The 19,040-nt window shown below is 29.1% G+C and overlaps 3 protein-coding genes and 1 non-coding gene across 4 annotated transcripts; all 4 read left to right on the top strand.

Annotated features, from left to right (window-relative positions):
• Positions 1–11,180: 11,180 nt before the first annotated feature.
• GGS22DRAFT_192979 (peptidase S8/S53 domain-containing protein) lies at positions 11,181–12,549 on the top strand (the record flags this gene model as incomplete). The annotated part of the gene is made up of 4 exons (XM_047965335.1): positions 11,181–11,456; positions 11,532–11,711; positions 11,769–11,944; positions 12,021–12,549. 4 exons carry the CDS (start codon positions 11,181–11,183, stop codon positions 12,547–12,549), a joined length of 1,161 nt encoding a protein of 386 aa, XP_047814674.1.
• A 1,042-nt stretch (positions 12,550–13,591) lies between these two features.
• Positions 13,592–13,687, top strand: GGS22DRAFT_t127. Its single transcript has one exon. It is a non-coding gene; the product is annotated as a tRNA-His (tRNA).
• A 944-nt stretch (positions 13,688–14,631) lies between these two features.
• On the top strand, positions 14,632–17,288 carry GGS22DRAFT_174331 (tripeptidyl-peptidase 1 precursor). Its single transcript, XM_047963069.1, has 4 exons — positions 14,632–15,165; positions 15,243–15,965; positions 16,032–16,166; positions 16,356–17,288. The coding sequence occupies exons 1-4, from the start codon at positions 14,949–14,951 to the stop codon at positions 17,117–17,119; spliced, it is 1,839 nt and encodes a 612-aa protein (XP_047814673.1). The 5' UTR covers positions 14,632–14,948; the 3' UTR covers positions 17,120–17,288.
• A 153-nt stretch (positions 17,289–17,441) lies between these two features.
• GGS22DRAFT_174329 (mitosis protein dim1) lies at positions 17,442–18,843 on the top strand. Its single transcript, XM_047963068.1, has 3 exons — positions 17,442–17,752; positions 17,834–17,974; positions 18,066–18,843. The coding sequence occupies exons 1-3, from the start codon at positions 17,671–17,673 to the stop codon at positions 18,272–18,274; spliced, it is 432 nt and encodes a 143-aa protein (XP_047814672.1). The 5' UTR covers positions 17,442–17,670; the 3' UTR covers positions 18,275–18,843.
• Positions 18,844–19,040: the final 197 nt, after the last annotated feature.

Below are 19,040 nucleotides of genomic sequence, written 5' to 3'. Positions count from 1 at the left end.
AATATATAAAATTAATCTGTTTCAAGTTCTTACTTAGCCCTTACTTGAAATAATTAAATATAATTGTTCTGAATTTATAAGTTAATTATTTAAGGATTTAGAAATTTTCGAAAAAATAAAAAATAAAAAATTTAGTTTTTAGTATTTTTTTAGTTATTAACTAATTAATTAAGCTTAATTTTTAATTAATCATAAGCCTGACTAAAACTAATTTAGTTAGTTAGTTTTCTTACGTAATCTTAGTTAATTAGTTAATAACTAAAAAAAACTAAAAATTAATAGTTTTTTTTTCAACTTTAATTACCGTTTATACAAAATAAAAATATTATATAAAAGTAATAAATAAGTTACTTTTTTTAAAGCTAAATACGGTTTAACTTTACTTTAAAAAAAGCAATAATTAAAAAAAACCTTTTTAATTTATTATGTAATTATGGTTTTTTTATTAAATTAAAATATTACTTTAATTTTTTAAATAATTAAAATAAATTAAATTTACTTAAAAAAAAAGTTTATGAATTTTACATTTTTTTTATTTAATAACTTCGTTATTAAACGTTATATTTAAGTTTAAAAAAGTAAAAAATTAATCGTTTACGATAATAACTTTATTTATTATATAAATTAAATAATTAATAAATTAAAAAAATCATTTATTAAACGTAATAAAATTAAATAAAATGTTATCGTTACGGAAAACTTTATTTAAATAATCGTTATTAAAAAAAATATCCGTTATTCGTTAATAAAAAATATATAATTTACACTTAATAAACTTTTACTTTTTTTAAATGTTAAAACTTTACTTTAAAAAAAGTTTAAAATATTTATAAAAAAATAAATTAAATTAATTACGTTTAATATAAAAACCTTAAAACTTATTATATTAATTTTATTAATTAAATAACCGAAAAATTTCGCATTAATTAACGTAATTTTATAAAATTTAAAAAGTTTAAATATCGCGAATACGTTTAAATAACTTGTAAATTAATAAAAAAAAAACGCACTTAAAACATTTACGTTATATCGCATTATTTTAACCGTTTTTAATTTAAACGATAAAAATAATAAAACTTAAAAAGCCGAAAAAGTTAAAAAAAATAATAATAACGATAAAATTATTAAGTTAAAAAATATAAATTTTAATAAATAAAAATAATAAAATTAATTTAATTTATTATTAATTATAAAAAATAAAAAAATCGCTAAAAAAATTAACAATTACGAATTATAAAACTAATAATTTAATAAAAAATATTACCACTTTTTATAATAATTAAAAAAAAAAACAATAAAAAAAATATAATATTAATAAAATTAATTATTAAATAATTTAAATAAATTTTATTAATAAATTTACGATTAATTTTAATAAAATCTTTCATTTATAATAAAATTATAAATTAACGTTAAAACGTATAAAAACGGTAAAACATTAAAATACGTAAATTTTAAAACTCGGGTTATTATAACTTTTAATTAAAAAGTCTTTTAATATAAAATTAATTTTTAAGAAAAAAAATATTTTTTAGTAAAAAAAATTAAAAATTATTTAAATATTAAAGAAATTAATAATAAATTAAACGAATATAATTATTTTACGATTTTTAAAATAAATAATAAATAAAAATTTAAATATTTAAAATACGAAAAAAACTTTAATATAAAATCGAATTATTTTAAACATATATTAACGAATAAATATATTTATTTAATTATATTTATAAAATAAATAATTAAAAAAATTAAAAAAACGTTTAAATGAAAAATTTATAATTATATATTACCTTTTTTTAATTTTAATATAAAAAACGAAAATTTAAATATAATAAATAATAATAATTTAAACATAAAATTAACATTTTTTTATATAAAATTATATTTTTCATTTATAATCGAAAATATATTAAATATTTATTTTATAACTTTATAAAAAAGAAAAAAAAATAATATAAAATTAAATTTAATAAAAAACTTAAATTTAAAATATTAATTAATATTAAAAATATGTTTTATATATTTAAAAAAAAATTAAATATAAATGAAATATAAAGTTATAATATTTTTAAAACGTATTTTTTAATTATATTTATATTTAATATTAAAAAATATGTTAATATATTCGTTAAAATCGTTAATAATTAAAGAATAAAATGTTAAATATATATTAATTTAAAAATAAATGGAAAAATAATAAATAAATAATAATTAAAATAATTTATTTAAAATTATAAAATTTTTATTTTTAAGAAATTATTTTACGTTAAAAAAATTAACTTAAATAACATTAAATTTTATTAAAAAGTTTAATTTTATATTAATATATTAAGAAAAATAAAAATAAAATAAAAATGTTTAATTTACGTTTAAATTAAAAGTTAAATTTACGAAATTAATTTTATTATATATTTTATTATAAGAAATAATTTTTTATATAAATATAATATAATTTTAAATTATTTTAAATTAAATATATTTTTAAAATCGTATTTAAAAATAATAATCTTTATTATAATTAAAAAAAATATTTTTATTTAAAAAAAAGTAAAGATTTAAAAAAAAATAATAATACTTAAATATATAATAATATTAATTTTAATAAAATATTTTAACTTATTAAAAAAAAAAATTTTTTATTTATTTTAAAATGTTTTAATGTTTATAATAATATTTATAATTATTTTTTAATAAAAAGTATTATTATTTTAAACGATTTTAATAACGAAATAATTATTTCGAAAAACATATATTTTAAAACGATAATTAAAATTAAGGACGAAATATTTTATAATATAATATAAGAAAAAATAAACGTAATATAAGTTATAATTTTTAACTTTTACGATTTAAATATAACATTAAATTATAACGATTAATGTGTTTTTATTATTAAATTCTTTATAAATAAAGATATTAATGTTATATTAAAATTAAAAAAAGTAAAATTAAAAGTTATATAAAATTTTTTTTAAAAAAAGGAAAGTTTTTCGGAATTTAATATTTTATTTTTAAGAATTTTAACGTTTATAAATATCCTTAAAATTATAATAAAAAATAAAGTTTATTATTACGTTATTAATTTTTAATTTATAAATAAATTTATAAAAATAATTAATAAATATAATTATTAAAAAAATAAAAAAATATTATAAATATTTAAAAAAAAATAAAATATTAATAAATATAGTTAATAATTAAGAAAAAAAATTGAAAATAAAATATATTTATCTTTTAAAAGTTAAAGATAGAAAATTTCTCCATTAAACATTTAATATTATACATTTTAAAAATAAAATGAATTAATAAAAAAAAATAACACCATTTAATTATTTATATTTTATAATTTAAAAATTAATTAATAGTAAAAAAAAAACGTGTAATTATCGATTTAAAAGTTTTAAATAAATGTATTTTATTAAATATATATTTCTTATTATTATAAAACGAAATTATTTAAAAAATATAAAAAAAACGATATTTTATTATAATAAATAAAATAATATTTTATTATTAATTTTTAATTATTATAAAAAATCGCGATAAAATAATAATAATTTTATTTCGAGGTTTTAAAGTTTTAAATATCGTTTTAATAAGTTTTAAGAATTTTTTTACTTACGAATAATAATATATAAATTACTTATTAAAATTATTAAAAAAATTTATTAAAATTTATATAAACGATATTATTATTTTTTTAAATATAAAAAAATAATATTAATAATATTTAATAAAATTTTTCCGTTATTACGAAAATGTTAATTTAACTTTTAACTTTAAAAAAATATTTATAAAATATTTAATAATTACATTATTAAGATTTATAATAAACGGTTTAAAATTAAACGTTATAAAAAATTATATTTTAATAATTCGAAAATTAAAAATATTAATTATTTTATTAAAATTTAAAACTTATATTAAATTTATAAGTTTTTTATAAAAATATATCTTTTATTATTAATAAAAAATGAAATTATTTTAAAATTAAAAAACGATTTTATTAAATAAAAAACGAAAAAACGAAGAATTATTATTATTTTTTAAAAAATAAAAAAACATATTATAAAAATAAAATTTAAATGAATAAAATTAAAAAAAAATTATTTTTAATTTTATAAGTATAATTTTATAATTTAATAAATTTAAATTATTAAAAATATAATAAATAAATTTTTTTAAATATTAATAATTTAAAATAAATAAGATTTAAAGTTATAATATTTTATTTAAATAAAAAATAAAACGGTTAATTAATAAAAGTTAATAAAATAAAATTAATAATTTATTTTTTAAAAATTTTAATACGTGTAAAATTTCGATATAATATTACGAAATTAAAAATAACATGTTTAATTTAATTATATCGTTTAAATTATATTTATTTATAATTATACACGAAAATTATTAAAATGATTATTAATTATAAACCGATATAAAAAATAATAAATTAAATATTTTTAAAAATAATCGATATAAATAAAATAAATTTAAAATTAATTATTATTTTAGTTTTTTTATTTTAATTTAATTTAAAAATATATTATATCGTTAATAAATTTAACTTAATATTAAATATTTTATTAAAATTACTTATAATTTATAATATTTTAAACGTTAAAAAAAAGTATAAAAAAATAAATTAATATTTAAAAATATTACGAATAATATTACGATAAATAATAATAAAATAATATATTTTATATTAAAAATTAAAATGTTAATAAAATTTCGCGATTAAGTTATAATTAAATATAAATATAATCGAAAATTAAAAAAAATAAAAAAAATTTTAACGAAAATAAAACGAAATAAAAAAAACATAATCCGTTAATACCGATATAAGTTAAAAAATAATTTAATATATTATATTATAACGAATAATAAAAAACGTTTTATAATTTTATTAAATTATGTTTAAAAACTTTTAACCTTAATTTACCATGCGAAATATTATTTTAATTTTAAATGTATATATTATAAATTAAAATATATTTAATTATAAAATATGTTAAAAAAAATTTAAAAATATATCGTTTAATATTTTAATTACATTAAAAATAAAATAAATAAAACTAAAATAAAAAGTTAATTAATTTTTATAAACTTTTTAATAAAACCGTATTATATAATCGTTTAAAATTTTATTATTAATTTATTGAAAATAAAAATAATTTCTTTATTTTAATTTAAAAAAAATATAAACATTTTAATTTTTTATTTATTATTATATATAAGTTTAATAAAAAAGTTATTTTAATATTAAAAAATATTATATATAAAACCGAAAATTAAATATTATAATTATTAAAAATATTATAATTATATAATTAAAAAATATTAATAAAAGTAATATTTAACCGCGATTCGAAATTTATATTAAATATATAATAATTTTTTTTCACGAAAATAAAAATTAAATTCGTAATAAACATTACGTATTATTTTTAAATAAATAATTAATTAAAAAAAATTAAAAAATCGAATTTACGTTATAATATTACGTTATAATAATAAATATTTTATAAATTAATATTATTTTAACTTTATAATATAATATTAATAATATTTATTTATTTATTCTCGAAAAGTTATTAAATAAAATCGTTTTAAGTTTTAAATTAAAAATAACTTTTAATTTATTAAAAATTTTAATTAATATTTTTAATTACGAAATAATTAAAAAATAATATTAAAAAAAATAAAAAAAACGATTAATTATATAATTATAAACATTAAAACTTAATATAATAAAAAATATAAAAACATAAATTTTAAAATTAACGAAATAATATATTTATAATTATATAAAAAATATTAATTATTAAACGTTAAAAATAAAAAATTTAAAATTTAAAAAATTAAACTTTTAATAATTACGAAAAAAATCGGAAATATAACATATAAATTAAATATTTTTAATAATTAAAAAATTTATAAAATCGTAAATATATTTTAATTATATAAAATTTCGTAAAATTAAAATTTTTATAAACGTTATATTTTTAAGTTTAATTATATCGTTATTAAAAAAAATATAAACGAATAATAATTATATAAAATAAAAAAATTATTATAATAACGAATTAATAAATAAAAAAATAAAATAATATTAAAATATTTAATTTATTAAAAAAGTTTTTTAATTATTTATAATTAATAATATACGAAAAAACTTTTATTATAAAACGTTATAAAATTAATTTATAAATAAAATATAAAAAATTTTATAAATTTTAACGAAATAAAAATTATAAACTTATAAAAAATAATATAAAAAAACTTAATTAAATTAAAAAAAAATCCGATTTATTATTAAAATTACGATAATTTTTAACATTAATAAATTTCGATTTTTTAAACTTTAATTTTTTATATTACTTTTATTATTATTTAAAAAAAAAATTTTTATAATTTCATTATTTACTCGTAAAAAATTAAAACGAAAATTAATAAAACGTTAACATTTTTTATAAAAAACCGGGAAGTTAATAAAACATAATAAATAATATAAAAAAAAAAATATTTTCCGTTCGAAAAATATTATTACGCTTAAACTTTTCTTATTACTTATAAAACCCCTTTTATAATTACGCGAAAAATACGAAATATTACGTAAGTAATTGATAAGTAATTAATAAGAGATTTTGACACACTTGATTGGCTTAAATCTCCTCTAGCGTGTCGCCAAGCCTTGGCAAAACCTTAAATTTATCCACGTCTTTGATTGGGTGTATCTCCTTTAATTAATTATATTAGCTTCGATTTGACTGATCTTCCAATTGAACTGATTTACCTACCTACCTACCTACCTCCCTACCTACTTTTGAACCGACTTTTGAACTGACTATTTAACTGACTATTCAACTGACTATTTAACTGACTATTCAACTGACTATTCAACTGACTATTCAACTGACTATTCAACTGACTATTCAACTGACTATTCAACTGACTATTCAACTGACTATTCAACTGACTATTCAATCGATTATTCGATCGATTATTTAATTAGTTCGGCGACTGATTTATTAGCTGTGTACTGATTGCATCTGGGGACTGGACCAGGGACTGATTTACTGACTATTTGACTGACTGTTGAACTGGCCGTTGAACTGATCGAACGACTGATCCAGGGACTGGATCCAGGACTGATTTACTAACTGATCTACAGATCGATTTACTGACTTCGAACTTATCTAGGGACTGATCTGACTATTGAACTGACCTTTGAACTGATCTCGGGACTGACCAGACTAATTTACACTTTTGGACTGATTTGCTGACTAATCTACTGACTGTTGAACTGATCGAACAACTGATCTTGTAACTGGATTAGGGACTGATTAACTGACTATTTAACTGATAATTTAACTAATCGAATATCTAATACAAGGACTGAACTAAGGACTGATTTACAAACTGGTTAATTAGTTATTAAAGTGATGGAATTATTAATTCCGTCCTTAATTTAAGGATTAAATTATTAATTATTAAATTATTATAAAAACTAATTTAATTAATCGTTAAATTAATTATTAAATTAATTTAATTTTTAAATTAAAGATTAATTTATTAATTATTTAATTAACTTTTAAATTAATTTAAGGATTAAATTAAAAATTAATTAAGAAAATTTTATTATATTATTTTTTTAATTTATTAAAAAATAAAATTTTCTTATTTAAATTTAAATTAATGGATTTTTAATATATAAATTAATTTAAAAATTTTTAACTTAATTTAAAAATTAATTTAATTAATCGTTAAATTAACTTTTTAAATTAATTCGAAAATTAAATTAAAAACTAATTTACGAATTAATTAATTAACTTTTAAACTTTTTTTTTAATTTACTTTTATATTAATTTAAAAATTCGAAAAACTTGTTTATTATAAAAAAACTTTCTTAATTTTTCGGGCGGATATTACTTTTTATTTTTATTTAACTTTTTTTTTTTTAAACTTTTTTTTTTTTTAAACTTTTATATATAACTTTTTATAAGGAAAATTTTTTTTAACTTTTTTTTTATTTTTTAAAATCCTTGTAATTTACGTAAAGCCGTATTTTAAAAAATAAAAAAAAAGGTTAAAAAATTTTTTCTTTACGAAAAATTATATATAAAAGTTTAAAGAAAATAATAAATTTAAAAAAAAAAAGAAATTAAATAAAAATAAAAAGTAATATTTACCCGAAAAATTAAAAAAGTTTTTTTACGATAAATAATTTTTTCGAATTTAATTTAATTTTTAAATTAATTTAAAAAAAAATTTAAAAATAAATTAAAAAAAAATTTAAAAATTAATTAATTAATTAATAAATTAATTTTTAATTTAATTTTTAAATAAGTTTAAAAAATTAATATAATAATTAATTAAATTAATTTTTAAATTAATTTAAAAATTAATTTAATTAATTATTAAATTAACTTTTTAAATTAATTTATAAATTAATTTAAAAATTATTAAATTAATTATTAAATTAATTTAAAAATTAATTAAATAATTAATAAATTAATTTTTAATTTAAAATTTAAATTAATTTAATAATTAATTTAACGATTAATTAAATTAATTTTTATAATAATTTAATAATTAATAATTTAATTTTTAAATTAAAAATTAAATTAATAATTTTATTAATTTAATAATTAATTAATTAATTTATAAATTAATTTTTAATTTAATTTAATATTAAATATTTAATTAATTAAATTATTAATTAAATAATTAATTAATTAATTTTTAATTTAATTATAAAATTAATTTAAAAATTAATAAATTAATTTTTAATTTAATTTTTAAATTTAATTAATATTTAATTAATAAATTAATTATTAAATTAATTAAATAATTAATTAAATAATCGATTAAATAATTAATTAAATAATTAATTAAATAATTAATTAAAAAATTAATTTAAAAATAAATAAATAAATAAATAAATTAATTTAATTAAAAAATTAATTAAATCGAAATTTATATAATAAATTAAAAAAAATACATTTAATTAAAAATATAAATAAATTTAAAATTTTATTAAAATTTAATAATACGTTAAAAAAAATTTAAATTAATTAAATATATTAAAATTTTTTATTAATTATTTATTAATTATTTACGTAATATTTCGTATTTTTCGCATAATTATAAAAAAAGTTTTATAAATAATAAAAAAAATTTAAACGTAATAATATTTTTTAAATAAATAAATTATAATTATTATAATTAAATAAAACGTTATAACGTTAAATAAAATCGTAATTTAAACTCGTTAAAATAAAATTAATACGTTATAATAACTTTTAAAAATGTCCTTCGAACAAATTATTTTATATAAAATAAATAAACGCTTATGTATTTTAATTTAAGCTTTTGAGCCTTATTCCAAGATTTATATCTTTTCCTTTTATCAAATCTTTGATCAATTGTTTCGCACTCAAAGCACCTTCAAACCTTTAATAATTACAGTCATTCAATTGCCCTCGAACGGCTCTTTCGAATAAGCCAGGTTGCATTAAGATCGACCTCGATCTGAATCGAGAGCATGCGACTGAACCTGACACAAGCTAAGATTAACTCGAATCGATCGAAGTAGGACTCCCTTTTCAACGCTGAGCCTTACAATCAGATACAAACTTACAGATCGATAAAATGGATAGAAGATAATTCAGATCAAGCGCTTTCGATCAATCCTGGTTGCAGAGATTGGAACGTTGAATTAAGGGAGTTAGAAAAGGTTGAAATCAGTCGACTATAAGGTAGGATTTCAGTACAATTTGCAGCGTGTTCAAATCAACGCTAAGCCCTTTTTCCATACAGCGCGTATACCAGCTAAAACCAAATAACGCAAACAATATTACTCGTTAAAAACTAGCTTTTATACTTCGTGGGTAGTATTATTTTTAAAATAAATCGATACATAAAAAAAAACCATGGATCACGAAAACCGTCGAGGGGTTTAAAGATATACTGGGGATATAAGGGACAACGATAAATCTTGGACCCGACCTTAACACGAATTTCGGATCCATGGATGCTCCAAGGTTGCAAAGAGCTGACAATACGCCGTCAAAAGCACCGACATAGACAGTAGCCACAATTATAGGGCCGTTTCAAGTATTTTCTCATGGGACGTAACGAAACGGTCACATTCTGTCTTCCCCTCACGTCATGTGGGGGAACGGGGTTTGGATCTTCGCCTTCTCGTCTTAACATCCTCTACAGATTAATGATATACAGTAACGGCATTACATGCCTTACATCTCGGAAATATCGAACGATCCTTGACCCATATCAGATTCTCAATAGCTTTTGGTTGGCTAGCTGCTGGAGTGCCGGTGTCCCCTGCTGGCATGCCAAGGCCGAATCTGTAGGAAGGTACATTAAGACTCTAGATAAGGAAGGCAGTTGTTGCTATCAATCACGTCCAAGCTCGTCCAAGGTCGAACAAGCTCATCCCGATGATCTAACTCGAGGCTCACTGTTGCTTGGCACTTGCCTGCTGTCTTGGACGAAGCTTGGTCACCTCTACCATCCCGTCGTCATTGGTCCATCTGTCCCGTAGTTAATTTCGTGGCACCTGAATAAATCCGAACCCCTGGGACTAAATCACCCCAACCCAGGAGGGGCCCCCCACATTAGTTTGGGGTAATATTACCGACCCTTAGCTAATCTGTGGTATATAATATCGCTGAAGAGATGAAGATGGGTTCTTCCCGCCGACGGGTAGGAGACTTTCAGCTTGACCAAGCTCCTTATAGGAGGTGCATCTATGATCGGCATTCGTCATGCAGTCAGATTGGCCGACAAGGACAGGGAATACTGTCGCCCACTTAGGTCCCTTACCATATCCATGATTCTCTTTCAACCTCACATGAGTCGTTCACATGCTACTGGTCGCTGGCAGGCTTGTCTAACAACCAGATACTCCCCTTGGTAAAGATCAGCTATTATGGATTGTATCGTGGCCTCGCACTCGACGTTCAGATGCCGCTGCTCGCGCCGAGGAGCTGCCATGAATATTATAAAAAGGCCGAACCAGTCCTCTATCGGTGGTCTATCTTCTCCTGCTTCATCCCGCATCTACCCAGAAAGCTTCATCATCGAGAAGAATTCGCCCTCGGAGAATACCTTAGAACCACACCTAGAGTTGTCACTGTTACTCGTCTCCCAAAATGCGCACAACTACTGCTCTCGCTTTTCTGCCCCTGGCATTGGCTGCACCTTCAAAGAGGGCCTCTCCGGCCTTGGTCATCAAGCCTCGAGGTGCTCAACTGATCGATGGCAAGTACATCATCAAGATGAAGACCAATGCCAATGCCGATTCTTTACACACTTCCATCCAAGCCATCTCTAGCGACGCCGATTTTGTGTACAACAGCAATGATTTTAAGGGATTCGCTTCTAGCCTTTCAGCCGAAGAGCTCGAGGCTTTGCAAAACAATGACGATGTAAGCTGAGAGTGTGTGGTTCTATTTTAATACCTACCAATGTCCTAACCGTTTCCCCCCTTCCCTTTTCTCTAGGTCGACTACATTGAGCAGGATGCCGTTGTCACTATCAAGGCTACCCAGGAGAATGCCGACTGGGGTCTCGCGCGCCTTTCCGCTTCTGAGTCCGGCACCACCACGTACACCTACGATGACAGTGCTGGCGAAGGAACCTGTGCTTATGTCGTCGACACAGGTATCGAAGTAGACCACGAGGTATGTAACGAGTGGAATATTCTCGTCAGTCGGGAACGGTGGACTGATTCTATGCAGGAATTTGAGGGCCGTGCTAAGTGGCTTGCTAATTACGCCGGCGACGGCGACGACACCGATGGCAACGGCCACGGTACGCATGTCGCGGGTACTATTGGCTCTAAGACATACGGGGTTTCTAAGAAGACCTCACTTTTCGCCGTCAAGGTCCTCGACGCCAGTGGTTCAGGTACTAAGTATGTCCACCCACCCCCCTTATATGACTACCTGGGACGTCATATGAAAGTTAGGATTGACTAATTCGAATAATAGCTCCGGTGTTATTGCTGGCATGGATTTCGTTGCAAAGGATGCCGCTGGACAGACGTGCCCCAAGGGTGTTGTCGTGAACATGTCTTTAGGCGGCTCTTCTTCGAGTGCCGTAAACGAGGCAGCTGCCAGCATTGTCAGCGCTGGTCTTTTCCTTGCCGTCGCCGCTGGCAACGAGGCTGCGGACGCATCTACCTCGTCCCCGGCTTCCGAGAAGTCGGCTTGCACCGTCGGCGCTACTACCAAGGATGACGAATTTGCCGAATACTCCAACTATGGTAGTCTCGTGGATGTCCTTGCTCCCGGTACCGATATTGAGTCGACGTGGATCGGAGGGAAAACAAACACCATATCCGGTACATCCATGGCCTCTCCTCACATCGCTGGCCTTGGCGCCTACTACTTGGGACTTGATGCCTCGCCCGTGGCTGATCTATGTGACTACATCGCAAAGGCTGCTCTCTCCGGTGCCATCTCCAGCGTCCCTAGCGGCACCGCCAATTCATTGGCTAACAACGGCCAGTCCTCTTAGAATGTGACGATTGTGGTGACGACGACGGCCTGATGGTTGATAATTGATGATTGATGGTTGATGGTTGATGGTTAGGGTATAGGTATATAGTAGGACTTCGTGTATAGTTCAATGTTGTATCTTGGCTTGGGAGATATGCCTTGAGAAATCGTGTATATAGTCGAGGTTATTATCCGTAGATTGGTTGCCTAGGTAGTTAGTTGGTCATAATAAACGGGCCGTTCAGCTGCCTTCCATCTATCCTATGCTTCTCATATATAGGAAGACACTGTTTAGGTACCTATCTACGGAGTGACTTTTAATAACCCCCGCGTGCCTCCCACCTTCACGACTCTCATCCCAGGTGATTCAGTTACACACCTTCTGTTTCCACGATATCACTCCACGGTTACCCCACCGAGTAGCAATTGTTATCTTTCCATCTTTTCGATTTCTATTCATGGGGTCTTTACTCATGCGTGCGCCCCCTAGCATCTGTAAAGGGGCTCCTCGCTTTAAACGAAGCGGACAACTAACCTGTCAACGTTCTAGCATTATTGCAGTCAAGTAGTCTGGATATGGATATACGACATATATCAATACTACCTTGTAACTTCAAGCACTATGCTCTTAGGGGTGCGTGGGACGGTAGCTACTAAGCTGATGTTTCGTGATATGCGAAAAATCAGGTAGAAAAGGAGGTATCACAAAAATGGTCATACTGATACAGAAAAATAAAGGATATTCGATCAATAAACGCCCGGTAAACATTTCAACATAAACCAATGTAGGTGCCAACCAATGTGTCAGATAAGTTATCATTTGTAAACGTCTTGATGGCTGTCTCTTTTCTGCATCGGGACGAAGTGCGGCATGACTTTATTGTATGTATTAAATTATTATTAATCATACTAAGTACTACATAGTACATAGTATACAAGTCAATGCGATTGGTTAAACGCAATTAGCTTCCTACGCGTAGTAATTAGTTTTCAATACATGCGAAAAATTTCATCTCGACATGATCCACTTCCTCGGATCGACCTATAAAATAAGCAACATAGGTGGCTTCGTATAGTGGTTAGTACAACACGTTGTGGTTGAAGAGAATTACCATTAACGTACCGTGTAAACCTGGGTTCGATTCCCAGAGCCGCCATTCCTTTTTAGGCTTATTATTTATAAGCAAATATGCATCTTATTATTTTCATTCGTTTACTACTTGGTTAGTATCATTTCAACGGATTCGCTTTTGAACTTTTTATAAAAAAATAACATTAAAGTTACTTGATTTATTATGTAGTCTTTGGATCATGTTACGAGATGAATTATAAAGAGTTTTTACTTACGGGAATGGACTAATACGCCTACTTAAGCAGCCAGTACTCCTTATGGACTCTCACGGACTTCCACGGGTCGAGTCTCGATCCTATTAAACCTTTTAGTTACTAGTCCTACCACAGACTAAACTTCCGATAGATCAGTTCAATATGTAAGTAGTTTAATAGTTATTAGTTCGAAAGTAGGTAGGTACATACCAGGTAAGTAATACTACTTAGGTACATAGGTATTATGTATGTTGAATAATCGGTTCGATTCAAGGATCAAAATACTAATCACTGGACTTGAAGGCGATGCACCGAATCAGGGACGCGGATGAATTTAAGGTTTTGCCAAGGCATGAGCATGGGAGTTGCTGCGAGAAGGGCAGAAGGGGTTTAGCCAACCAGTCGCTACAAAATGCTTATCAATTACTTCACATGGTAATTAGGCTAGGTATAGTTTAGTCTATGGTCGATGAATTGCGGTTTCCGACCTTCAATAGGTAGGTACCTATCAAGTTCTCGCTAAGCTCGGTCTGGCGTACCGATCGATGAGTTAAAATAATAAGACATTTCCCATAGAGATGAAGTATTTATTGGTAGCATCGTAGTGGACGTAATACCCACATCCTACACGTAGAATCAAGGCACGATCTAGACCCGCGCGTTCGGATGTAGATAGTAAGCGACCTTCCGGAATTGTCTAAGCCAAAGATTGCGTGACTATGAAAGGAACAAACGATAGCTGTCATTTATACTACCTTACATATCACCATATCACCATAGGTAGGTACGCGATTAATGCAATTTCCGACCTGAACTAACCGAGAACTCCAATTGGGTATACGGATGCGGGTGGACATAACCTTGACCTGTCGGGCTGTCGATCCTTGCACCCGGTAAGCTTACAGAACAAGGGAGTTATGTATGTAGGTACGAGATAGCCCACTGTCATACATTAATATAAAGTATTACGAGCGCCGTTCTGGAGATTTTTCCTCTAAGGATTCGGTCATAGCTGTCTAGGTCCTGCCTGCTTTGCTCGTCTCTTCGGTTTATAGCTAGATAGGTCTGCCTAGGTCGGAGCTTCTCGTAACCATGGTTCGCCTCACCACCACCATCTCGGCGATCCTCGCCGCACACGGTGCGCTTGCAAACCCGGTGGGGTCGCGAACGCCGTACCGCGTCAAGGATTCGCACCACGTTCCTAGGGCTTGGAGGCGGCTTCGTCGCGCGCCTGCCGACCATATCATCGATCTCCAGATCGGTGTTAAGCAGAACAATTTCGCAGAATTGGAAAGGCATCTATACGAAGGTATGAGGAGAAGTGGCGACATGTTGGCCCCTTCCCACATCTGAGAAACGAGAGTCTGGTAATCTGATAAAGCGTAGTTTCGGATCCCGATCACCCTCGCTACGGTCAGCATCTCAGCGCTGGCGATGTCAAGGAGTTGGTCAAGCCGACGGATGAGACGTTAGATCTCGTCCACGAGTGGCTGGAAGCTAACGGCATCACCCCCTCGGGATATAGCTCCGCTAAGGATTGGATCATGGTATCTCTTCCTGTGGGAACAGTTGAACGGCTCCTAGATACGGAGTACCATGTCTATGAGCACAAGGATGGTGGTTTGGTCGCCCGAGCTCCTAAGTGGTCTCTACCCCTTCATCTGCACGATCGGATCGACACGATTCAGCCTACCAATTCATTCTTCCGTGCCCGTGCCGAGAAGTTCGACCATATTGAAGCCCCCGTATATATTGATCCCAAGTACACGCCTCCTAGCAACGAAACCCTGAACGCAGTCTGCAACGTCAGCTCCGTCACGCCCGAATGCTTCCAGACTCTCTATTCGACCAAGGGCTACAAGACTCATGCCTGTGGCAAGAATAAAGTCGGCTTTAATAATTATCTTGGCGAGCATCCAATTCGGACAGACACGGAACTGTTCCTTGCCAAGTATCGGCCCGAGGCAGTCTCAAGCGCACGGGACTTTCCCCAGATCTCCATCGCAAACGGACCCGGAGACTATGCTTTGACCCCAGAAGAAATCCAGTCAGGAACTTCGAAGGAGGCGAACCTAGATGTCCAGGCTATTGCTGGTATCAGCTGGAAGAGTATGTATCTATAAATCTTCCTAAATTCTGACCGAAATTCCCTGCCACTAACATGTACCCGCCTAGCCCCAATCATTAGTTACTCAACTGGGGGAAGCCCGCCGTTCATTCCGTCTGCTAGCACGCCCGACAACACTAATGAACCATACCTGGTGTGGGTAAATTATCTCCTCGGCCTGGAGTCCTTCCCGCAAGTAATTAGGTGTGTTTGATATGCCTCCTTCCCCCTTGATCTGGCGCTGTTGTATCACTTCGAACAGAAGCTAATGGGTTATACAGTATGTGACATTCCAACCCTATCTATTTTCTGCCGAGAAGTAGAAACGCACCCCCATACGACGGAACTTTGGAGATTTTGCATGAGTGACTAACCTGACTTACTTACCACAGCGACGTCGTATGCCGATGATGAACAGACTGTTCCGGAGTCGTACGCCCGCCGAGTCTGCCAGCAATTCGCCCAGGTAGGTGCCCGGGGCACATCGCTACTCTTTTCGAGTGGCGATAGCGGTGTTGGACCGTACGGAGAGTGCATTAGCAACGACGGGAAGAACACGACACAATTTCTGCCCGAATTTCCGCCTAGTTGCCCCTACGTGACGGCGGTTGGCGCTACAAAGAACTTCGAGCCTGAGGTGGTGGCGTACCGGCCTGCATTCGTTGGGCCCGACGGCATCAAACGTGGCAATTACACGAGTGGCGGCGGGTTTAGCAATTACTTCGCAGCACCGGCATACCAGGCGAAGCAGGCGAGCAGCTACGTCGAGAACCTAGATGGCCTGTACGACGGCCTATACAACAAGACGGGCCGCGGCTACCCGGACATCTCGGCTCAAGGACTCTACTTTGCCTATTTCTGGAATGGTACGGAGGGTACTATCAGCGGAACGAGTGCCAGCTGCCCTTTGACGGGTGGAATCATTTCCTTGGTAAACGACGCGCTTATTTCATCTGGAAAACCAGCGTTAGGTTTCCTGAACCCGTGGTTGTACTCGAAAGGGTACAAGGGTCTGACCGACATTACACAGGGTAGTGCTGTCGGGTGTGGTGTAGACGGATTCCCGGCAACGGAGGGATGGGATCCTGTCACAGGACTCGGCACACCGGTATTCCCCGAACTCGTCGCATTGGCGGGCGGGAAGCTGTTTTATTAAAGAGGGACATAATTACTATGATTCATGATACTGTACCTTACGAGGGTGTACCTAACATCTTCACCCAGGTGTATGTAACATAGCCTGTATAGAGTATTTATTTATTGTTAGTGATGTGGTTGATTTATAGATATTGAAAGAAAATAAAAGAGAAACAGATAAGCCCTCAGCCCCTATGCTCCTATTCATTTATTGAATATCTTATTTCATTACCTAGGTATGCATCTATGCAGGTATCTATAAGTACTGATTACATCAGATATATCCTGTACCTGTTTAGTACATACCTGTCTAACCGCGACTTGTCTAACATCCGGTTCCACCTAATTATGTACCCACTTACTAACAAATACCTTGATGATTGATGTCATCGCTCTTCTTAAGTTTACTATCATCATTGTTGGTGTATCGACGTTAAAACAATTTTCAAGATCGATATAATACCCACCACCTACCTGGGCACATAGTGTCAGCCGAGTTCAGAACCCTCATTAGTAAACTGGGCTCCTCTATTTCTGTGTTAAGACTGCCCTAACCCTAATCTCTCAACCATGGGATCTATCGTTCTACCACACCTCAACACCGGCTGGCATGTCGACCAAGCCATCCTGTCGGAAACGGAGCGTGTTGTTGGTGAGCAATACATATCTTTTAAATGAGCGGATCTTCGATAAAGTAACGCACTAACTATTTACTCTTTTCCTTTGAATATAGCCATTCGATTTGGTCGCGATCATGACCCCGAGTGCATGCGACAAGATGAAGTCCTCTACCGCATCGCCGACAAAGTAAAAAACTTCTGCGTTATCTACGTCTGCGACATTGACCAGGTTCCCGACTTCAACCAGATGTACGGTATGCTGCAGACCCCTCGATCGTCAACCCTTTCTATTTCCAGCACGAAATGCTGTTTTAAACCATATGCTAACGATATGACTTTGGGTAGAGTTGTATGACCCTTGCACTATCATGTTTTTCTACCGAAACAAGCACATGCTATGCGATTTAGGCACGGGAAATAATAACAAGCTCAACTTCGTGCTCGAGGACAAGCAAGAGTTAATCGATATCATCGAGACTGTATACAAGGGTGCCAAGAAGGGTCGCGGTCTCGTCGTTAGTCCGAAGGACTATTCTACCCGTTATCGATATTAGCGACACAGCATACGACGACCCTACACTCTTTCGTGGTACACAGTCTTTCATACCACTTCTTCCGGGAATAAACACTCCTGGTCCCTAGTTAGGGTATTTAAGAACTGCTGGGGAACGTCTATGATAAGTGTTGCAATGACGGGGAAACTCGAAGCCATGGTAGAGAATAAACCTGAGCCGGATAGTAAGGCTGGTTACTCCACTTCTAAATGCCAACACAAGTCGGCACAAAATATCCTAACATGAGCAAAGCGAGTTCGGCAGCTCTCTATCAACGGCAAACATAGTTACCTACTTTTAACAGTGAACTGCAGAAATACGAAAATCGAGGGAAGAGGTTGGGCGGGATAATTAGAACATCAATTGTTTTGTTTATAATACAGACAGCCAGGTATTACTTAGTAGATACTGTAGGTATAGCACCCCTACTGCTTATCTAGGTAGGTATGATACGATTAAAAACACGCCCATCTTTGTAGGTGATCAGCCGCTTGTTGTTACATGTGCATAGTATCTATTCTGTATTAGGCGCCTAGGTCCTAGGCATGGAGGTGTCAATAGTGGTTGAGGCTCAGAAAAAGATACGATAAATTATACCTACCTTATTCGGTTTTATGTAGGTAGCTGTACTCAAGAACAATGAAGGCGTACGTAAGCTGGTGTGGCATCTGAAGGCATTGAAGATTCCAAAATTAGAATGGTACATTGAAGCCCCTGCCGGTCCCTGGAAACTCTCAAGGCTGGTTGGTTAGGGCGGCTGCGAAGA

The sequence above is a fragment of the Annulohypoxylon maeteangense genome (assembly GCF_022496945.1).
Source record: "Annulohypoxylon maeteangense strain CBS 123835 unplaced genomic scaffold GGS22scaffold_23, whole genome shotgun sequence".
Lineage (NCBI taxonomy): Eukaryota > Fungi > Ascomycota > Sordariomycetes > Xylariales > Hypoxylaceae > Annulohypoxylon > Annulohypoxylon maeteangense.
Note: the sequence above shows the minus strand (reverse complement) of the source record. Positions and strands in the feature narration are given on the sequence as shown.